Source organism: Ascaphus truei, chromosome 4 (assembly GCF_040206685.1).
Source record: "Ascaphus truei isolate aAscTru1 chromosome 4, aAscTru1.hap1, whole genome shotgun sequence".
In the NCBI taxonomy this organism is placed as follows: Eukaryota; Metazoa; Chordata; class Amphibia; order Anura; family Ascaphidae; genus Ascaphus; species Ascaphus truei.
The window spans coordinates 238067150-238092079 of record NC_134486.1 but is presented as its reverse complement, the minus strand read 5'-3'; the positions used below and the strand labels follow the sequence as shown (position 1 = coordinate 238092079).

The window sequence follows — 24930 nt, the reverse complement described above, 5'->3', positions numbered from 1 at the left end:
CCTCCCACCCAAGTGCCCCTGGCCCCCTCCCTCCCTCCCACCCAAGTGCCCCTGGCCCCCTCCCTCCCACCCAAGTGCCCCTGGCCCCCTCCCTCCCTCGTGCCCCTGGCCCCCCTCTAAAGTGCCCCTGGCCCCCCTCTAAAGTCACTCACATCCGTCGTTGCCTGTAATTCACTGTTTGTGTCTGTGTGCGTATAGGGGAGAGCGAGTGTGTGTGTGTGTGTATCTGTGTGTATCTGTATCAGTGTGTGTGTGTGTGTGTGTATCAGTATGTGTGTGTGTAGCAGTGTCTCTGTGTGGCTGCATGTGTGTGTCAGTGGCTGCGTGTGTGTGTCAGTGGCTGCGTGTGTGTGTGTGTGTGTGTCAGTGGCTGCGTGTGTATCAGAGGCTGTGTGTGTGTGTCAGTGGCTGCGTGTGTCAGTGGCTGTGTGTGTATCAGTGGCTGTGTGTGTGTATCAGTGGCTGTGTGTGTGTACCAGTGGCTGTGTGTGTGGCTGTGTGTGTATCAGTGGCTGTGTGTGTGTGTGTGTGTGTGTGTGTGTGTATGTGTGTGTGTATCAGTGGCTGTGTGTGTCTGTGCAGGCCCTATAGGCGATAAAATTTTTAGTGGGTCACGAAGAAGTTCAAAAATAACCGGGTCACGGAAAAAAAAAGTTTTGCAAACCCTGTTCTAGGGGATTTCAACACAAGTCACTAAACCTAACCAAATTACTTTCACAACCCACGTGGACAAAGCTAAAATCTCTCAACCATTCCTTGCTAGACTGGATTCTAGCCTCTCATCCCAACAGAATCCATTCCTCATGTATCCTACCTGACATTTTCAGTGACCATGCAATAGTGTACTGTGTAAGGAAAAATCAAGCCCTAAAGTTCTACTCACTAGTTCAACTGCCCTTGGTACATAATCAACTTAATATCCGAACCCAATTCTGCACTTGGTTATTTAAAAAAAAAAAAAAAAAGTTCTCAAAACTCTTGATATCCATGCTTTACTATGCAGAATTCGAGTACAGGGTGCCCACCTTCCGTGGGTTACAACCAATCTTATTGAACTTTACCATCTTTGGGATGCCTTGCGGAAAGATACAAAGTAACTCGTAGTACCTTGGATAAGACAGATGCCTATACATGCAAAAGGCAAACAAAACTTGCAAAAGTCCAAAATTACGCTGACAATCTTCACCAAAATACATAAAATCCAGCACACTTCTGGAAAGTCATCAACAATATATTCCAGCCATCACCTAATATCAATAAGGATGATAGTACAGGCATACCCCAGTTTAAGGACACTCACTTTGAGTACACTCGCGAGTAAGGACATATCGCCTAATAGGTAAACAGCAGCTCACGCATGCGCCTGTCAGCAAGTCCTGAACAGCAATACTGGCTCCCTACCTGTACCGAAGCTGTGCTCAAGCGGGGAGACTATAGAGCCTGTCACAAATGCGTTATTTACATCAGTTATGCACGTATATGACCATTGCAGTACAGTACATGCATCGATAAGTGGGGAAAAGGTAGGACTTCACTTTAAGTACATTTTCACTTTACATACATGCTCCGGACCCATTGCGTACGTTAATGTGGGGTATGCCTGTATTCTAACAAATCCCACCGACATAGCAAAGGCATTCAATGAATACTTTGTGTGGTGTCCTACTTCTCTACTAAAAGCAAAACCCTAACTTAAATCACGAAGCTCAACCTGTGAGAACCCCTATAGCTCCACCCAGTCCCAAAAGTGCCTACAATTTGTCACAGTATCTGAGATTACAGGCGCTCCCAAAATTAAAACTAAACTGCTAATATGTACCTGATGTAGTGCAATTAAAGTTCCTACAGCTCAGTGCCCCAATAATTGCCATACCGCTTGCCTACCTAACCAATTCTATTTTGTCTTCAGGCTGTATCACAGAGACATGGAAAACTGCCAGTGCTGTCCCAGTCTTCAAAAGTGGGGACAAGAACATGGTCTCCAAAATACACCACTCTTCTAATACGAACCAAAGTCATGGAATGTGTTGACTCCCAATTAAGCGATTACCATACCAAAACAAATTTCTTTAGCCAACTCCAATCTGGGTTTCACCCAAACAACTTAACAAAAACTATCCTGCAATGGAATAAAATTGAACTGGGACAACGTACAGATGCAATATTCCTAGATTTTGCAAAGGCTTTTGATACGGTTGATCAGGTTACCTTGTTAAACAAGCTTCACTGCGCTGGAATAGAAGAAATAGACAAAAAAGAGATCCCTCTAATATGCACTCAACCTTCATTGTAACTGCAAATACTGGCAAGAAATGGAGACCCTGGTAGATAGTACCCATCGCCACTAATTAGTAAAGTGCTAATAAAAAGTATTGTATCTGGTCCAGTCTCTCTGCTAGTGGCTGCCAATGTGGGCCCACAACTTTTTTTTAGCTAGCTACTTAATCGGATACTAAAAATGTTGCTGGAGCTATTATAATGCGACTACAGCCTGTGTTGAAGTCGCACCATTAGAAAGATGACCGTGACATCATCCGACGCGCGTTTCGTTCTACACGAACGTCTTCGGGGGTGGGCGGGTCTCTGTTTCTCCAGATACTTTATGCTCCTTGGTCACTCGATTCGGACAAACAGGTTAACTCATATTATGTCGGTACTAAGAAAGAGCCTATGCTACAGGATACTAGAGAATGCCTTGAATAAAAATCGGAAACATCCTTTATTTAAAAGGTTATTAAATATGACAAGCTAGTTTAATTTACTGCTTGCTTGGGTGTTGACTCCCATGTAAATTGGGGATTAACCCATTAAATGCCACATTTCTTGCATCTGTGATGTATCTTACTTAATGTGCAGCTAATATTATTCAACTATATATAATTTCCTTACAAGCCAAATCTCCTGCTGGAGCTTGTATTTAACCCATTAAGTACCTTAGGTATGTTAACGAACATAAAAGCATGAAATGATCACTAACACCTAGTTAGATATCCATAAACATGGATTTATTATTCATTATTGATTGCATATGATATAGCTTTAATCAGATTGTTCCCCTGGATGGGAAGTGTCTGATGGAATCACTGTGTTAAGGATACTTCATCATTCTGGATTAAAACACCCTTTGAGTCATGGATTGATAGAATAGTATGCAAGAATAATTTTCATTCTATCGGTTATGCAACCAGTATTGTAAATACCTAGTGCATTTGATAAATTGCTTGCAATCCAGATTTCCTAATGGAATTTTCTTTTAACCCCATGTATGCCTTGATCTGATATACAGTATTGCCAGCCATTAATAAATGCTGGGAACAGCAAACACATTCATTCAGAGAATGCAGATACCTACTATAAATCTCTGTAAAGTCTTCTATGGTAGTTATTAACTTTATATGAATTATATGTGTATTCAGCTTACAAACATATTCCATTTTATGTCCACCTGTAAAGTACCCTAGGTGTGAATGATTCATTCATCTTTATTCTGGTTTTTATTATAGGTATGATCTCGATCAAATTATTCCTACCAAAGGTACGCATCTTCTAGGGTTTGTGTTGTTCATGATGCTTCATCACCATGGATTTACATGATTTTTGCATCATGGATTTTTGCATAATATTATATACGTCTAAAATCTCATTTTAACACTGGTGAAAACAGAATTAAAGTTAACAGTACGTGTGGTACGTGCAAGGCATGTCAATACATTAACCCATCCAAAACGTTCCAGAATTGGAACACCAAAAAGTTTTCATATCAAGAAATGTACTAACTGCAAAACTATGGGAGTAATATATTTAGCTACTTGCGTTTGTGGGATCAAATACGTATGTAAGACTACGCACCAATTTAGACGACATATTGTAGAACACGTAAGCACAATTAAAAAGAACGATACTCCCATAGCTAGACATATCAACTCTATACACAGAGGTAATGCATCATGCCTAAAATTTCAGGGAATTGATCACATCTCCCTAGGAATAAGAAAGGGAGACTTGGATAATGTACTATTAAGATCAGAAGCACAATGGATATACTGTATACTCTAGGCTCCCTGACCCCACATGGTCTTAATGAGGGATTTGTGTGCACAGCATTTATGTAAGGATGTCTGTAACAGCAAGTTATGCGAGACTTGCATGCGTGCAGCAGTTCAGTTTTCACCAGTGTTAAGATAAAATTTAAACGTATATATTATGCAAAAATCCCTGATACAAAACTCATGTAAATCCATAGTGATGAAGCATCATAAACAACGTCTGAACAAACTGCTCACCCCTACCACATGTAGCTCTAATCACCAGAGATCTCACTCTCACTGTTGACGGTTCCAAGGTTCAACAAAGAATCTGGTTGCTCCTCCTCTTACTGTGAACCTCACAACTGGAACAATCTACCAGAGACACAAAGGCACCACCGGTTTAAGTTCTTTCAAGACTTGAGCCGTCTCGCATTTTAATCTGGTCTGCAACGTTACATACGCCAATAACGTTATCTTGAACTGTTCATGAAATGTCTTTATACATTGTATTTAACCAGGTTCATTTAATGTAACCATGTATTGTTATGACAACTGTGCCCAGGACATACTTGAAAGAGAGGTAACAATATTTTATAAATAAAACATGATTCGAGATGACATTGTTGTTATTTTTAACAGAAGTCCAGAAGACTCCCAGCAACAAATTAGAACTTTCTAAAGCAAGTAAGGTGGGCCTCCATATGAATCTTAGTAAGACCAAAGTAATGTCAAATGTGTCAACTCTGCAAAGATCTAAATGTAACAGAACTGAAGTCTAAGACTAGGTCTTCCTTTGCCAGCAGTAACATGGGATAGAAAACATTCGAATAAAATCAATAGGAGAATGAAGATGGGTTATAGTGCATTTGGAAGAAACAAGACAATATTTCAAGGGAACCTTCCACTGTGACTCAATGAGGAAAGATTTATATTAGTGTATTCTGCTTGTGACCACGGATGGATGTGAAGATTGAACCCTAAATGCAAAAAGGATTCAGAAGCTTCAGACAACTCCAAGAAGTATGGAGTTATATTATGCTGGGTATTACATGAAGAGACAGGAAAAATAATGAATGGGTCTGAAAGTAAATACAATCTGACATCACAAGGGTGAAGCAATTAAAATGGCAGTGGGCCAAACATTGCAAGAATAAATGACCATCATTGGAAAAAGATGGTATTCGACTGGATCCCAAGTGAAATGTAATGACCAAGACGACGATCAAAAGTAAGAGGATAGCAGAAAAGTGTTAGACAATGTGGAGAAGAGACTTGAAACCAGGGGCATAGCTATAGCCCGGGCAAAGCCCAGGGGCCCGCACTCTTGGGGGGCCCGCTCTCCCCCCATCCCTGTTGGCAGCCCATCTCTCTCTTCAGACAGGTGGGGGAGATGGTATGCGGTGGCTGGCTCCCGGCGTTAAAAAGAAGATAAGCCGTTAGAGAAATTAGCAGTTGTTCCACAGATGGAGCAGGACAGCAGGGGAGGGTGCGCTCTAGCAGCAGACACCGCAAGTAAAAAAAGACTTCTGCATCAGACCACTAAAGCGTGCTCCTTCTCTGCTCTGCCTGTGTAACAGCTGCTGATTCCTCTGCCGGCTTATCTTCTGTTTAATGCCGGGAACCCGCCGCAGCATACCATCTCCCCCAGCCTGTCTCTATTACCCCCCACAGGTAGGCATGGGGGAGGGGGGGGACACACAGATATGGTGATGATTGGGAGAGCTGGTGATGGTGGGGATTAGGGGAAAAGGTGACGATGATTGTGAGGGGGAGAACTGGTGATGAGGGGGAGAGCACCGGTGATGGTGATGAGAGCTTGTGATGAGAGGGAGAGAGGAGGAGAGATGAGGAGGGAGAGAGACGACGGGAAGGGTAAAAATGAGGAGGGGAGAGATGAAGAGGGATGATTAGGGGATGGGAGAATTTTTTTTTGCAGATTAATATTAATGGGACCCTGAAAAATGTTTTGCCCGGGGGCCCGCGCACGTCTAGCTACGCCACTGCTTGCAACCCACATTACCTGGAAGATCATTGGGGAGGCCTTCATCCAGCAGTAAATAGTCAGGGGATGAAGAGGACATTAGATATAAATACACAAACTAAAAGCTACTGCACCTTCAGCAGCCTATACCGTAAGCACCAAAGGCAATCTCAGATGGAGACTGAATCCATATAAAAAAAAAAAAAGACTCTGGAAGGGAACCGTCAGCTTGCTCAACTTCTAAGCACCCCCATATCCTTCTCCCTTATAAAAGGGAGAGGGCAATTCTACTTCATGCTATCCAAAAAATATGCCATGGCTATAGCTGCTGCCTTTGCAGCAGGAGCCTCTTCAAGCTCCCACCGGGGTAACACTGACGATCGGAAACTAGGAAGAAGTGTGTATGAAGTATTCTCTAACAAATGAGAACTTGCTCTTAAACCTTATGGCAGGGGTCCACTATACAAGGGCCAGTGTCAGGCGATAACCAAGCAACACTCTATTCATATGTAGTCTATGTGCATTCAATCCTTTGTCACTATTAAAATCTGGGTCTAGTGGAATTTTCTGTGAAGAGAGAGTGGCAATAGCACAGGATTGCGGCATGTGCTTCCATATCTGAAAAGTCACAACAGACTTAAGCCATCACTTTAGATACTTAAACATATAGACTTTAAAGAATATACATGGCGAGACAGTACATATGAGCAATATAAAATTCTGTTTTATTCCTTGGGGAAAAAAAAAAAAAAAGTAAAATATTGCGAAGGGTTCTTTTTATTTAACATTCCTGAAAGCCATAGTTACATATTTTATAAATGTATGAAGTCTTAATACAAAATAGAAAAACTGTCTGTTAGGGAAGAAAATCTCCACATGGAGTTAGTTTTCAATTTACGATACTTTAAGAAAATTTACAATAATTTATATAAATTATTCTCTCCCAGATCAGTTTTGTTTTAATATTCCACACAGTTCTTCTGACTTTACAAACGTGGTACACAAACATTAAAATGTAAAAAAAAAAAAATCATCTCATCTTCCGACGTGTGACGGGTTTTGATAAATTTAACATCAATCTTCTTCTGTTCCTTCTAAGAGGATTCTTTTCTGTTACTTTTCCTTCTTCAGATGTGATCTTGGTACTTGATGCACCAACTGCTGGGCTTTCTGGAGGAGAAATTAGTTTTATTTCCACTGGTGGCGGTGACCAAGAAGCATTGTCTGTTCTGTAAAAAAATTAAAAGTGAGGTTTAGGAGCAACTACTGTAAGTACCGTGGATCAACTTAAGAAAGTAAATATATGCGAAATTAGAAGCCATCAGTGTTCTGCAAGTTGCATTACTGATTAAGTTAGTGAGCTGCACTCTATGAAGAAATAGCATTGACTAGTTTTATAAAAGGATGAATTTTATTGATAATCAATGACATTAACTTTAGTAGCATGATGAATATGTAACGGTACTTTGTGGATGATGTGCTATGATATTGTACATATACAAACACCCTCCACCGCAGTCAGTCATCGCTTCACATTGCTCTGGTAAAGTGTGTATGAGGGCGCACCAAATTAAAGCACTTTCTCAAATCTTTGACTAACTTTAAGCTCTCCAAATACTGCCAGAACACCAACTACAATGTAGCTACTTCTATATTTATTTATAAAATGTTTTACCAGGAAGTAATACATTGAGAGTTACCTATCGTTTTCAAGTATGTCCTAGAGCAGCGTTTCCCAAACTTTTTTTTTCCGTGACCCGGTTATTTTTGAACTTCTCCTTCGTGACCCGCTAAAAATGTTATCGTCTATACTGGCCAATAGGTAAAATAAAACAGTTATGAATGTCCATACAGACTTCATATATTCTCCCAATCCCCTCTATTCTCCACCCCCATTCTCTCTCTGACCTGCACAGACGCACACAATCACTGACCTACAGACACAGATCACGCAAAGACACACACAGCCACTGATCTCTCCACACACACACACAGACACACACAGACACACACAGACACAGATCTCCACACACAGCCACCGCCACTGATACACACCCACCGCCACTGATACACACCCACCGCCACTGATACACACCCACCGCCACTGATACACACCCACCGCCACTGATACACACCCACCGCCACTGATACACAAGCACCGCCACTCACACACACCGCCACACACACCGCCACACACACACAGCCACTGATCCACACACACACACACACACACACACACACACACACACACACACACACACACACATCCACACACACACACACACAGCCACTGATCCACAAACACACACACACAAACAGCCACAAACAGCCACTGATCCACACACACACACACACACACACACACACACACACAGTTACTGATCCACACACACACACACACACACACACACACACACAGTTACTGATCCACACACACACACACACACACACACAGTTACTGATCCACACACACACACACACACACACAGTTACTGATCCACACACACACACACACACACACAGTTACTGATCCACACACACACAGTCACTGATCCACACACACACAGTCACTGATCCACACACACACAGTCACTGATCCACACACACACAGTCACTGATCCACACACACACAGTCACTGATCCACACACACACAGTCACTGATCCACACACACACAGTCACTGATCCACACACACACAGTCACTGATCCACACACACACAGTCACTGATCCACACACACACACACACACACACACACACACACACACCCACTGATCCACACACACACACACTGATCCACACACACACACACTGATCCACACACACACACACTGATCCACACACACACACACTGATCCACACACACACACACACACACACACACACACACACACACACACACACACAGCCACTGATCCACACAGCCACTGATCCACACACAGCCACTGATCCACACACACACACACACACTGATCCACACACACACACACTGATCCATACACACACACACAGCCACTGATCCATACACACACACACACAGCCACTGATCCACACACACACACACACACACACACACACACACACACAGCCACTGATCCACACACACACAGCCACTGATCCACACACATACAGCCACTGATCCACACACACACAGCCACTGATCCATACACACACACACAGCCACTGATCCACACACACACACACACACAGCCACTGATCCACACACACACACACACAGCCACTGATCCACACACACACACAGCCACTGATCCACACACACACACACAGCCACTGATCCACACACACACAGCCACTGATCCACACACACACAGCCACTGATACACACACACACACACACACCCACTGATCCATACACACACACACACACACACACAGCCACTGATCCACACACACACAGCCACAGCCACTGATACACACACACACACACACACACACGCACACACAGCCACTGATCCACACACACAGCCACTGATCCACACACACACAGCCACTGATCCACACACACACAGCCACTGATCCACACACACACACAGCCACTGATCCACACACACAGCCACTGATCCACACACACAGCCACAGCCACTGATCCACACACACACAGCCACTGATCCACACACACACAGCCACTGATCCACACACACACAGCCACTGATCCACACACACACACACACAGCCACTGATCCACACACACAGCCACTGATCCACACACACAGCCACTGATCCACACACACAGCCACTGATCCACACACAGCCACTGATCCACACACACACAGCCACACAGTGAATTATAGGCAGCGACGGATGTGAGTGACTGGAGGAGGGCGGCGGGGGAGAGGAAAGGACGGCGATCCAAGCAGGCGGCTCCACCGCCTCCCCCTGCCCGCCAGCAACCGCACAGCCACCATTGCCCGCCCCCGCGCCCATCTCCCGCACCAAGGGGACTGGGGAGAAGGGAGCGCCAGGACAGGAGGCACAGTTTTGGGGTGCACGGTAAGAGAAGGAGCAGCGGCCGGATACTTTGCTGAACCTTGGGACCATGAATAGTCTTGGTTTCAGATCTCAGATAAATGCTGCATGTGGTAGGGGGTGAGGAGCTTGTTCAGATAGACGGGTAGCTTGCCCAGAAAGTATTTGAAGGCAAGATAGGAAAGATGAACTTTGCGCCTAGACTCAAGTGATGACCAATCTAACTTGAAAAACTCAAAAAGTCAGATTGAAGAATGTGTCCAAGGTCGGTGAGGCTACGGCTGTGTGCATATAAGATTGTGTCAATTGCAGACGTGTATTAAAGCTCCCGTACAAGCTGTAGGAAGATCATTGATGAACACTGAGAAGAGTAGGGGCCCCAGAACAGAGCTTTGCGGGACACCACAGGTGATATCCAAGGGGTTGGAGTTAGAGCCTGAGATAGACATGTTGGGATCTATCTGATAGGCAGGAATGAAACCAGTTTAAAACATGCTTTCCTATACCAGAGCACTGGAGTTAGTTAAGCAAGGTAACATTAGACAGCATCAAAAGCCTTTGCAAAAATTTAGGAATATTGCACCAGTGAGTTGTCTCAGTTCCATTCCACACTTTTTGGAAGGTAGTTACTGTGGAGTGTTTGGGGCGAAAGCCAGATTGGAATTGGGTAGGGAAATTAGTCTTGGTATAGTAATCGCTTAATTGGGAGTGAACACATTTTTCCATGACTTTAGATAGTATTGGGAGAAGAGAGATTGGCCTGTAGTTCGAGAGTGTTTTTGTCCCCACTTTTGAAGATTGGGACAACTGGCATATTGCCGTTTGTTCCATTTTTGTATGGTTCAAGGTAATTGATATACCACAAAAACAAATAAATTTCCCACTTCGTCATTCGAGACACAAATCTGTTAAGCTGTATGAACTACAGAAACCAAGGGCTTAATTAAAAAAATAAAAATCTATTTTTCGGTCTCCTGTGAGGTGTCTGCATTAATGGGCCAATAAAACAATGAAAAGCAATATGATTAGAAATACAATCACCTCACTCATCTCCACCCTCACCAATCTTGGCATCACGGACACTGCCCTCATGGCTTTCATCCTTCTTTCTCCCACCGCTCCTACTAGGTCCTCTTCAACAATTCCTTCTCTCCATCCACCAGCCTCCAAGGCTCCGTCCTTGGTCCTCTCCTCTTTTGATTCTACACTGGCCCCCTTTTTCACCTCATCTTTTCTTGGATTCAACATCCATTTTTTTGTAGACTACGCCCAAATCTATTTCTCTTCCCACTATTCTCACTTGAACTTTCCACCAGCATCTCTGCCTGTCTTTCTTCCATTTCCACCTGTTATGTCCTCCCAGTTCCTACAAATTAACCTAGCTAAGACTGAAGTCCTCTACTTTCCTGCTTCCTCCTCCCTAATCCCCATCATCTCCTTTCCCCCTCCAACCTTGGAGTCACCTTTGACCCTTCCCTCCTCATTGCCCAACACATCACCTCCATCAATACCACCTGTCGCTACCACCTATACAATATAAGAAACACGTGTCCATTCATTTCTCTATCCTCGGCCAAACTTCTCATCGTCACTGGTCTAGACTACTGTAACTCCCTTTTTCTTGGTCTTCCCCTCTACTCCTCCATACCTCCCCCACAAATACAAAATGCTGCAGCTCGTACACCTCTCTCCCCCGCGCTGCCCACACCACCCCTGTTCCAACTCCACTGACTACCCATCCAACAATGTTCCCTCTTTAAATTCCCCTTTACCTTTCAGCACATCTCGCTACACCCCTTCTAGTCGTCGTTCCCTGACTGCCACAACCAACCCCCTCAGCATCCTCTTGATTCCCATCATTTGCCTTCCTCAACCCTGTACTGCAACAAGCTCCCCCACCACATCTAATATGCCCCCTTCCCATCTTCAGAGGGCAACTTAAAACTCTTCTCAATTACATTCCATGATCCCCCATAACCTCATAATGCATTACCTCCTTCGCCCCACCCGCCCCAACACCTATGATCTACCCTCACCCCTTCCTAAAGTCTCTCCAAAACCCTTCGAAGTCATCCACCCCACCGATCCAATTGCCTCCAGTCAGACCGATGACAATGCGACCAACCAGCCTAAATCCAGAGACCTGACCCCCAACCAAGCAAGTTCTCAATGCACCTAACCCATAGCCTGACCATAATGATCCCACCCCTACCCACCCCACCACAATTACATCTTAACAATTACTCTATAATCTATATGTAACCACACACTTGTTTTACCAAATAATGTACAGCCCCCTGTATAAGGGCGCTATATAAATGTTATAAATAAATTAAAGGACTGGTAACAGTGTACAGATGTACCAGAGATTTGACCTGATTTGGCAATGGTATCGTCAAAGTGGGCTTCATAAAAAATCATGGGTCCCTTGTCTGCTAGCCAGAGGGTCTGTATATTACTTATTGAAGATCCCCCATAATGCAAGAATGAAAATCTGGTGCAATTCACTTGGATTAAAGATTGATTTGTGACGAGTCAAAATATAGAAGTGTACTGATTGTAAATATGACATGGTGTCTTGGCTTGCATTTCAGATGTGTTTCCCTTCAAAACGAGGAGTTGCGTTAGCAAAAATGATATCTACAAAATCATACAAAATGTAATGTGTGTAGCATTATTTTAGGGGTAATCAGGAGAGTTATGGGGGTATTTTACTCAGATTCATTTGAGGTTATCCTCCTCTCTTCTCCAACCATAAAATGGTCAAGGAAAAATTGATGAGTAGGAGACAAGTCATATCCACAAAGGGTGGGCAAGTTTTTCCGGGTTTTGCCAAATGAAAAATGACGAGTCTTTAAAAGCAATGGTCTGATGGTACCAAAACCAGAATTCACCTGAGATGGATATTATACTAATAAAACAGGAATGCTCATATTTCAATCTCATGACCTCTCGAGTATAGTATGCGGTAACGTTTTAGGCATTTTGTGTTTTTTTTATATCCCATTCTGTGTGTCTATATAATGTATGTTTTTGTAACATTCCTTTTCTGTAATGAATTGTGCACTTTCATATATGACATTTTAGGTTTAATAAGTACTGTCTCTGGGCCATAATTGAACCTATATATTATTCTAATTGAACCTGGTACCTTTTTGACAAGATTAACCGCATTATTGGGCACATTTTGCTACATTGGGTTTTTGTGTTACATATTTTTCTAGTAACAGGGGACCTGAGTCCTTAGGGTAAGTATTCACATTATTCTTTGTGGTGGCAGCATAATCGAGGTGTGTGTGGTGTTTTTTTGGAGTTATTGCTAATTTTTTTGTGCCCGATGGGAGGTTAAGCAGCAGGATATGCGAACCCCGTGATAAAATCAGAAGAAATAAATCTAAAAAGGAACAGACACTTACTTGCCATCTTTCTTAGTTTTGTGTTTTGGAGGTCTACCTCTTCGATTTCTTAAAGTCGGTACCTCTGGAACATTAGTTTCCCTGGTTTCATTTGATTCTTGAAATTGCAAATCCTACACGAGAATAAGGCAAACAAAAGAAAAAATTGATCACAAATGATTGCTCTACCATCCTTGCTTCAGAGCTCGAAGCCTTGCTCTTTTCACTTAAGAAAAGCTGGGGTCAGAACTACAAGAAACCACATCTGAAGAAATGCCAAGAAAATGCCTTTGTCAACCAGTTCCACTCCCTCCAGCTATGTAGGAATCAGAAGGACAGTATGAGGTTGAAGGATAGAGATCACAGTGACCTTCTGGCATACATAGCGACAACCCTGAATGTTCAGGGGTTTTCAAGAGCTCTGCAGGAGCCAGCCGAAAGTATGTTACTAAGCATCCTAAGGATACTTAAGGGTTAAGCTTGCAAACAGCCAAGTCACTTTACACAATTAAAAGAAGGCATAATAAGCATATAGTCAGGAACAATGTGTACATTTTGCAGACACATGAGTGACAATGCAACCGTTTATGAATGTTTTTTAAAGCATATTTAAGGATCAACATATACAGGCATACCCCGGTTTAAGGACACTCACTTTAAGTACACTCGCGAGTAAGGACATATCGCCCAATAGGCAAACGGCAGCTCACGCATGCGCCTGTCAGCACGTCCTGAACAGCAATACCGGCTCCCTACCTGTACTGAAGCTGTGCGCAAGCGGGGAGACTATAGAGCCTGTTACAAATGCGTTATTTACCTCAGTTATGCACGTGTATGATGATTTCAGTACAGTACATGCATCGATAAGTGGGGAAAAGGTAGTGTTTCACTTTAAGTACCTTTTCACTTTACATACATGCTCCGGTCCCATTGCGTACGTTAATGCGGGGTATGCCTGTATGAAAGACTACCAAGGCTTTGTTTATTTTGAACCAAAATTGAGCGTTTTGGACTTTATTTTCAAGCACAATTTTTAATAAAACATAACGGATAAAAGCAGATACTCTGTTTCAAATAATTAGTTGAGTCCAGCAATAGATTTTTTTACTATTACCCAGGTTATTTTTAAAAATGTGAGGGAGGAGTATGCAATTCATATTTAATTATCAGTTTCTAGTAGAAATGTAAAAATGGCACAAAAGTAGCAATCTAATTATTAATTTGCTACTGGTAAAAAGAGGAGTAATATTTGCTCATAATACACAACGAACCAGTGATCAGATCAGTCTCGACATTTGAACCACCACAAGATAGTATATACCTATTTTTAGGTTGGAGCTATATCTTACACATTTGCTAATATGTAGAACCACTAAAAACGTAGCAGATTTATTGTAACGTACAGATGTAGCAGACATCATTGCACCCGCTGGCATGCAGACGCAAGTGAAACAGCTCATTAGCCTTGCCTTCAGACACGCGGTTGAATCAAAAACAATGGCTGCTTCTCCTGCTGGAGCAACATCTGCTACAGCTGTATTCCTTTGTTCATTCTATGAAATTTGCAAGTTCAAATATATAACAAATACACAATAACAACAGCATAATATATAGTATGGTTGCAAAGAACACGATGCAGACCTTAGCTTTAAGCATCTCAGGAGCACTGGATCTAGTTGTCCTCCGCGTCCTTGTAGCAGCTGGAGAGAAGACAAACAGGGAAGACATGTCTGGTTCCAGTTGAACAGGAAGCACAGGCAGTGTCACTTGATCAGCTAAAAGAGGGAACAAAAAGGAAGACCTTACTTACAGGGTACAGTGGAGTGGTACAAATAGCGCTATAAAGTGAATGACATTTACTTTGTAAAGTCCTTTCTTACAGTTGCTATGAAAATTACGACATTTGTTTAAAAAGTGGCTTGAATCTGATGCCCTCAATATCTGGTACATACGTGATGAGAAGCAACTGATCTACAAAGCAATTGGATACAAATCACATATGGGAACAGTAACCATTTACACCCATCTCAAATATAGTTTCTGTGAAATAAAGTTGCAATTTGTCAACCCCACTTTGATGCAGACTTTAAATGTTTGTGCCAAAAGAAAATCACACTCCTCTTTTTTACAACTTGACTTTTTCAATACTTTCCCTGCTTCTACTTGGTGCAAAGATTCACAATCAACCCCCCCCCCCCTTAAAGTACTCAATACAAATGAAAGGAAATGTTCAAAAGTTAATAACATATTTAAATGTGTCTGATTTGTTTCTGGAAAGGGCATTTGTCATTAGGCAAATCACTGCAATTAAGATCACTTTTCAGAGGCGACCTGAAAGTAATATGCAAGTGAAGCAAATTATTAATGTAGAGGGGGGGTGGAATGACCAAAAGGTCATAATGTGTGCACCTTGCACTATACTAATGTGAAAGGAGGGAAAACCTAAATGTTATAACCTATGTGATATAGGAACAAACACTGCAATAAAGTGTATAGGTGGTGCTGGCAGGGAAGAGGTTAATGTTGATCAAAAAGATAAAGAAAAGCTCCCTATACGCCGCACTAGAGATCACCTAAATCTATGTTAAAACTTAATATTTATTGATAAACAATTAAAATGTGTTTATTGCAGCAGTAATGTGAACCAAAGTAATTAAAATGATTTAAATAAAAACGGAGAGGTTAGCTGTGTACCTAATAGAAACTGACAGTGTAGATAAAAACCACTATTGTCAATTAGAGTGTCCCACAACTATATAATTATACTAAAGGTGGTAGTGATTTGGCTACAATATTGTGTCATTTGAAAACTACTCCTAAATGGTGGTGATGGGTTTAACCTGAATAGATGTGTACGCTCGGTTTACCAAGTAGATACTGTAGTGAATCAGGTATACATACACATATGTGCCAGACCGTCAGGTTCAAAATTTAGTGAGCCTGTGGGTCTGTCATGGTGAGCAATAGCAGTTGATGCAAGATCACAAAGTATGTGTCTTGTACTGTGAACCCTGAACCATACAATGATTAAGGAGTAGTCAGAGTGTTGTGCTTCCTAATGAAGTCTCCGTAACACTCTGAGAGGAATTAGGCAACAGACCTCTCCGATATAGCCAGCGTACTAGGTGGTAACGCTTAGCTTGCCCTACATATGTTTCACCTGTAGTGGCTTCATCGGGGGCAAAGACAGAGTGATTCCCTTACTTATTTATACACTTTATTGTTACCCTATTGGTTAATTGGTTACAGACTCTGATTGGTCCTCAGATTAAATGTATCCCACCTATACTTCAGAAGCAGGGAGGAAAAGGCACTTATTGGCCATGTCAAGTCACATGGTCAGTCACATATCTGTGTACTTCTAGTCATGTGTGCCAAAATTCCTCTTACACTGGTGGCTGGGAGTTGCGTCGCGTCATCAGCGCGCGACATCCCATAATTTCGGCAAACTGCTGCGTGTTCATGTCACTCGCTCTATACTGACAATATCCAGTGCAAAATGAGCTGTCACGGCATGTTATCATGGGACTACAGTGTATCCCTGGGTTGATGTGATGTAGGTGATTGCTGCCCGTGATGTCTCAAGCCTATTGGTGGGAAGTTGCGTCGCGTCATCAATGCGCGACGTCACCATCAGTGGTGTTTACATTACAATCGAGGTTTCATCCCACGTTGTTATGTGTGTGGTTGCCGTAGCTACCTGCGATGCTCTGTCCTGATTGGTCAGAGGTTCCGTCGCGTCATCGAGGCCAGATTTCAGTTTCGACTTTGAAGCTTCAAAGTCGAAACTGAAATCTGGCCTCGATGACGCGACGGAACCTCTGACCAATCAGGACAGAGCATCGGCATCGGCATAGCTACGTGGGATGAAACCTCGATTGTAATGTAAACACCACTGATGGTGACGTCGCGCATTGATGACGCGACGCAACTTCCCACCAATAGGCTTGAGACATCACGGGCAGCAATCACCTACATCACATCAACCCAGGGATACACTGTAGTCCCATGATAACATGCCGTGACAGCTCATTTTGCACTGGATATTGTCAGTATAGAGCGAGTGACATGAACACGCAGCAGTTTGCCGAAATTATGGGATGTCGCATAACATAGATTTAGGTGATCTCTAGTGCGGCGTATAAGGAAATTATTAATGTAACCTATTTTTTTGTATGGTGCATTCAGTGCATAAAGTACTATTTTACAGTATGAGATTTTAGGGGAATCAGAGTTTTGAAATATTTCATGAAGAAATACATAACTTAATTTCCAAACATGCATGCAATAAGTTTCATGCCCTTTTGGCACTAAAGTGGTTAGTTAACCTAGGCATCCAAGATTGCCCAGAAATACACTACAATAAGGTCCTGCAAGTCATTAGGCCCAAGGTGGTTAACATTAAACAAAATAACTGTGCTGCAGTTTCAAGAACAGGACAGTTAATCTTTGTAGAAGTAACTAGAAAGTGGGCGATCAGAGGAGGGCTTGTATAGGCTTGTGAAAAGAACAAATACCTTTCGCTTTCTTAAGTTTTGTTGTAGGGATGGAGAACACAAATGACTCATTTCCAAGAGCAGAAACATCTGGGAATGAAGAGACATTGCTAGATCTAGTCCTTGTAACACGAGTACTCTGCTGTTCGCCATAAACTTTAGCAGCTTCAGTATGATGCAATCGATCTTGGCTCTTTGGTAACTGCAACCTTTCCTCCAGACTTTCATCTGGTGCAGGAAGCAGTTTACCCTTTCTACTTTGGTTTACAATTATTGATGTGTGGGTCCTCCTTGTTGAGCTTCTGGGGACTGCAAGCTCTTCAAAGTTTCCTGCAGAAACATCTGCGGGTTCTTCAGTATCAGTTTTATTAGCGATGGTCCTCCTGTACCTTTTTCTAGGAGTGTCCAGAGTTTGCTCAGGTGCCTTCAAATTCTCCTCAATGGTTTTATATTCTGATCTATCCATTGTCCATCTCCGAGATGCCCTCTTTGGAGAAAGAGGTGCATCAATATCTGCTTTGTTTGCAGGTTGAGATGAATTGAGCTCAAAATGCTTGACCAATTCATTAACCACACGTTTGCCCCGTCTGCCTCTTGTGAGGGTCAGAATCTGGTGTTCATTCTCATTGGCTTCTTCGTGCTGACTTAATGTTACGTTTTCAAGCTCTAGTGTTAAATTTCTAGATGATCTTGTAGTTCTAGTGGGAGTAAGAGGCATAGCAAACTTTTGATCCACATAACCTTCATTATTTTCTTGCTCTCGCGAGGTTGACTCCTTTCCTCTGCGTGCTCTAGTTGGAGTAGAGGGCTGCTTTGCCAATGTTTCTTCTACAAGTGTCTCTTCCATTTGTGTACGTTCAGGATTCTCAAATGCAGCGTTCTTTACCTTCCTGGTTATTCTCCTTGTACTAACAGATAGCCCTTCATCCTGAACTGTAGAAAGAGCATTCTTTAAGTCCTCTGTATTATTTTCTTTGGCTTTTCTTGAGCTTCTCCTAAGGGTTGTTGGGAGTGGAGGTTCTTCAGAATCAACATATGAAATTTCAAGCAACTTTGAAGCTTTCCTTACACTCCTACGTGGGGTTAGAGGTCTCCTTAATACAGATTTATCTACATTTGGTAAAACCGGAATGACACTCGGATCACTCATTTTTTGCTCATCTGGTTTCTTTGGTGGTGTTACCAATTCAGCAACGCTGTCGATGTCAACATCTTCAGCGTTTGTTTGCGTTGCCCTCTTCATGGGGGTCTTTGAAGCAGCTCGGGAGTTACTCACTGGTTCATTTTCATAAAGAGAATCGCTATTAATTTCTGCAGTAAACTCTTTATTCACGTTGTCATTGATGACATCCAGCAGGTTTTCTGCAATGGCTACCTTAATTGGTTCAGGCACATAAGGAAATGTCTCCATAATCTTGGTGTCTGGGTCACAGCACACAGGAGAGACGGACTTTGCAGCAAGCTCTTCATGATTCATTGCACTTCTATAATTATCAACATTTTCATCAATTATTGCACAATACGCTTCAGGAGAGTCTAAGGCTGCAGGCTCAGGTTGATCAATGTTGTCTTGCTCGAGTTCTTCCACCTCCTCTTCTCCAGCATCACCTTCAAGTATTAAAGTAAAATTATTCTGGGATATAAAATGCTCCTCCTCCACTTCGTCTATTTCGCTTTCCACAGAGTCTCTGACATCAGTGAATTCACAGCTGTAGTGATGTATAATATTCTCAATATTACAGTCAAGCTCGACAGTTCCAGCTGGCGTCAACTCCTGGTAGTTAACCATTTCAGGTTCTGGCTCTGCCACGTGCATATCAACTTCCTTTTCTTCTATGATCTAAAAAAACAACAGATTTCAACATTACAGACATGTATTCATACTAAATTAGCAGTTTATGCAACAAATAGCTGCATTGTTAAAACATTTATTACTTAAACTAACATTTTAGCTGCCACTCTTAGGCAGTAAATATATTGGAGTACTGTACAATTTAAAGGCATATTAATTCTATGGAAACAGATTGAAGTTGCAATGCAAACTTCACAAAATCGCAGTCGTGAGTTTCAAAAGCAACACATGCTATCAGCATAAGGCCAGGTCCCCGGTGGTGCACACGCCGCACAACAGTCACTCACCTCGGTACCGGCAGGCCCCAGTGTCCCCTTCCGTGTCGGCTCACGGAGGCGCTGTGGCGCGTCAGCCAGCAGGGGATGATACAACAAGATTGTGTTCCCGTGCGGCGACGCAGTCACATGGTGCGCTGGTTGCCAATACGAGGGGAGATGGCATGGGCCAATAGGAACGCAGCTACTGTTGGCCAATGGCATACTAGCTATTTCAAACTAATTAGGGGGAAAAACAGTGTGTGTAGTAATTGAGTTCTGTTGTGCTCCAACTCTGCATCTTTTGGTTTGCTTGCCGCTTGCTTTATTTATAATTATTATTTATTATTATGGACGCACCCCTCCCCCCCCATAGCTCCCTACAGACCGCAGATCGCGATTTTAAGCTGTACACGCACCACCAGGCGCAGCAGCTTTATCTCCCTGTGTCTCAGGCACCAAAAACATAAGATTGTAAGCTCCACAGGGCAGGGACTGTGTCTGCAAAATATGTCTGTAAAGCGCTACATAAAACTAGCTGCGCTATACAAGAACATGCTATTATTATTGTTGTAAGTTGTAATATCTTGAGGACCTACATGAGATTTCTTCATAGCTATGATTATACTGCACCTTTTGAAGCCTCTTTAATTTTTCTTAACTAAAAAGGAAACTCTGCGGACTACACACCACTGAAGTTCTACCATTTCTTATTTCTCTCATTTCTGGCCAAGCCTCATTTTAGTTTCAGGCAAATTCTAAATGAATAATACATTTTATATAGATAGGATGGAGAGGGAGGGAGAGAGAGGAGAGAAAATACACAGACTGCTGCTAAAATCGAGGTTAGATCTTAATCAAGTATTCGGTGTCAACCATGGTCTTACTTGAACTTCTAGACAATGAGCCAGTGTGGTTGTGGAAGCAAGCTCTTCTTCAACCAGCAAAACCTTTTCTGCCAGTATTTCTACTTCAACATCTCCGTTTAATTCTTCCTCTGGAGCCTCTTCTATTTGATTGTCTGAATGAGTACTCACAATGTCATCACTATCGTCAATACTGATCACAGCTAGAAAGACAGAATTTCAAATATTAAACAGTTTGCCGATGTCCCTTGTGGTTCTTAAATAAAAGCACATGTAGTCTGTTATTCTCTAGACTAAGGCCTCGGGCATGGTGCATCGGGCCACGCTGACCGCACTCCTGCTCTGCCACGTCTGCTCAAACTGGAGCTCTTTTGTTTCCTGGCAGGCGAGGCAGTGAGCGCGCTTTGGGGGCGGGGCGAAGGTGTGGCGGGAGACGGGCCTAGTCCCTCGCTCCCATTAAATGCGAGCGGTCGCGTGACCGCTCCCCCGCTCCCGAGCGGCAAATTTTTAATTTGCCTGTCTCTTCAAAATACCTGAGCCTCCGCACGCATGCGGAAGCGGCTGCTTAAGCCGCGCTGATGACAGATGCAGGGGGTAAGTGCATCTGCTCAGCGTGACTCAGCACGGTCTACTGTACTATGTCCCAGACCTAAGGCATTAATACTTGGTAATATGCAGGGATGGAAACTATCCTTAAATATCATCCATAATGCACTTGGTTCTTATTGCAGCTACATAATTATATCGTTTAAAATTAATGGACGTGTCTTTTTTTCAACCTATTTCCTATGTTAAATTTAGACAACAGATACTTATGCTTATATCTGAATTTACCGTATATTGATCCAGAGGAAGGCAAACACAAAACCCAGTGAATGAAGTCTCATAGCGGGAAAAATAAATTGCTTCACAATGCCAAATCAGATTTCTCCCTTGATCAACATCCCTCCCATGTTTACATATTTTATATATTTTTATATACCTTTCCACAAAGATGTTTAACCTTTTTTTTAAAGACATCTATTTTAACTGCCGTCAGTCTCCATGGGTAATGAATTCCACATTTTAACTGCCCTTACTGTAAAGGACCCTTCCCTTTGTTGCTGGTGAAACCCCCTTTCCTCCAACCTTAAGGGATGACCCAGTCGTTTGTACGTCCTCGTAATGAAATTATTTTGAAAGCTCCTTGTATTGACCCTGAATATATTTGTATATACAGTAATCATATCCTCTTAGACCAGCGTTTCCCAAATGGTGGGTCGCGACCCGGCACCGGGCCACGGAACCAAAATTGCCGGGTCGCAGCGAGGCTGGCCGCACGGTGTGTCCCGCCCCCCCCCACTCAAGTTGAAAAAAATGGCGGCGATTCGCCCCGCGGTCCCGCGCGCGTGCGCAGGTCAAGCAGGGCCCGCTCCCTTCCTCCCCCCCACTCCCAATGTGGGACGGAGGAGGAAGTAACAGCTCCTCTACGGCCTGCACGTTACGTGGGACGGAGGGGGAAGTACAAGCTCCTACTGCGGACCGCTTCCCCCCATGGCCAGCTTCCCGAGCTCACCTCCCGTGGCACCCCCTCCCGAGCCCACCTCCCATGTCCCCAAGCCCACCCCTCGTCCCGGGCAGCAGGGGATATCGGGGGCAGCAGGGGAAAGCGTCCGGCGGCAAGGTAAGTCACCCCACCCAGTCACTCTCCCACCCACCCAGTCACTGTCTCCCACCCACCCAGTCACTCACCCACCCACCCAGTCACTCACCCACCCACCCAGTCACCCACCCAGTCACTCACCCACCCACCCACTCACTCACCCACCCACTCACTCACCCACCCACTCACTCACCCACCCACCCAGTCACTCACCCACCCAGTCACTCACTCAGTCACTCACCCACCCAGTCACTCACCCACCCAGTCACTCACCCACCCAGTCACTCACCCACCCACCCAGTCAGTCACTCACCCACCCAGTCAGTCACCCACCCAGTCACTCACCCACCCAGTCACTCACCCACCCAGTCACTCACCCACCCAGTCACTCACCCACCCAGTCACTCACCCACCCAGTCACTCACCCACCCAGTCACTCACCCACCCAGTCACTCACCCACCCAGTCACTCACCCACCCAGTCACTGTCCCCCCCTCCCACCCAAGTGTCCCTGTCCCTGTGTGTGTATCAGTATCAGTGTATGTGTGTGTGTATGTGTGTGTGTGTGTGTGTGTATGTGTGTGTGTGTGTATGTGTGTGTGTGTGTGTGTGTGTATGTGTGTGTGTGTATGTGTATCAGTGTGTGTGTGTGTGTGTGTATCAGTGTGTGTGTGTGTGTGTATCAGTGTGTGTGTGTGTGTGTGTGTATCAGTGTGTGTGTGTGTGTGTGTGTGTGTGTATCAGTGTGTGTGTGTGTGTGTGTGTATCAGTGTGTGTGTGTGTGTGTGTGTGTGTATCAGTGTGTGTGTGTGTGTGTGTGTGTAGCAGTGTCTCTGTGTGTGTGTAGCAGTGTCTCTGTGTGTAGCAGTGTCTCTGTGTGTGTGTAGCAGTGTCTCTGTGTGTGTGTAGCAGTGTCTCTGTGTGTGTGTGTGTAGCAGTGTCTCTGTGTGTGTGTGTGTAGCAGTGTCTCTGTGTGTGTGGAGCAGTGGTTCTGTGTGTGTGTAGCAGTGTGTGTGTGTGTCTGTGTGTGTGTGTGTCTGTGTGTGTGTGTGTGTGTGTAGCAGTGTCTGTGTGTGTGTAGCAGTGTCTCTGTGTGTGTGTGTAGCAGTGTCTCTGTGTGTGTGTAGCAGTGTCTATGTGTGTGTGTAGCAGTGTCTCTGTGTGTGTGTGTAGCAGTGTCTCTGTGTGTGTGTGTAGCAGTGTCTCTGTGTGTGTGTAGCAGTGTCTCTGTGTGTGTGTAGCAGTGTCTCTGTGTGTGTGTAGCAGTGTCTCTGTGTGTGTGTAGCAGTGTCTCTGTGTGTGTAGCAGTGTCTCTGTGTGTGTAGCAGTGTCTCTGTGTGTGTAGCAGTGTCTCTGTGTGTGTAGCAGTGTGTATGTATCAGTGTGTGTGTGTATCAGTGTCTGTGTGGCTGTGTGCGTGTGTCAGTGGCTGCGTGTGTCAGTGGCTGCGTGTGTGTATCAGTGTGTGTATCAGTGTGTGTGTCAGTGGCTGTGTGTGTATCAGTGGCTGTATGTGTGTGTATATCAGTGGCTGTGTGTGCGTCTGTGCAGGCCCTATAGGCCAGTATAGGCGATAACATTTTTAGTGGGTCACGAAGGAGAAGTTCAACAATAACCGGGTCACGGAAAAAAAAAGTTTGGGAAACCCTGTCTTAGACACCTCTTCTAATGTCAACACATTTCATTTAGCTAGCCTTTCCACAGTCAGACTGTTCATCCCCTTTCATTTGGTAGCTCTTCTCTGTTCTTATTCTAGCCCCATAATGTATTTTTGATGGTGTTGCACAAAACTGTACTCTATTCACGGTGTGGTCTTACTAATGATTTATCAAGTGGCATAATTAGGTTTACTTCCCTTCCATCCATTCTCCGTTTAATGCAGCATAAGATCTTATTTGCCTTGCCAGCTACTGTATGAGGTTGGGCACTATTGCCAGGTCTGTTGTCTACAAACACTCCTAAATCAGGGATTGACCTAATTTTGCCTCGTTAAATTTATAAGCAGCCTGTTTATTCTTGATTCACAAATGCATAACCTTACATTGATCTGTTTTTGCCATTTAAAGGCCAGAGTTTCCAGTTTATACAAGTCTTTCTGGAGAGAATATACATCCTGCTCTGATTTTACCATTTTACACAATTTAGTGTCATCAGCAAAGATAGAGACGTTGCTCTCTATGCCAACCTCAGGGTCATTAAAAAACTGTGGTCCTAGTATCCAAATTTGAGGTACTTCACTCACAACTTTAGCCCAACCTAAACGGTTCCATTTATTAAAACTATTGTCTATCCTTTAGCCAGTTTCCAATCCAGGTTCAAATATTTTTACGGAGACCAATTGCCTTTATTTTGTACATCAACCTCAGAAGCCTGTGAAAAATCTAAGTAGAATCAACTGCATTACCCTGGTCTACATTCCTACTTACCTCT

The 24930-nt window shown here is 43.6% G+C and overlaps 1 protein-coding gene across 1 annotated transcript in view; it reads right to left on the bottom strand.

Moving 5' to 3' along the window:
* Positions 1-6768: 6768 nt before the first annotated feature.
* Positions 6769-24930, bottom strand: part of AHCTF1 (AT-hook containing transcription factor 1) — a 76853-nt gene continuing 58691 nt past the window's right edge. The window contains exons 32-36 of the mRNA XM_075597069.1: positions 20880-21061; positions 17908-19726; positions 15032-15165; positions 13412-13524; positions 6769-7238 (exon numbers count right to left, since the gene is read on the bottom strand). Of these exons, the coding sequence (XP_075453184.1) occupies positions 7040-7238; positions 13412-13524; positions 15032-15165; positions 17908-19726; positions 20880-21061 (2447 nt within the window). The 3' untranslated portion in view covers positions 6769-7039. The remainder of the gene's footprint in view (positions 7239-13411; positions 13525-15031; positions 15166-17907; positions 19727-20879; positions 21062-24930) is intronic.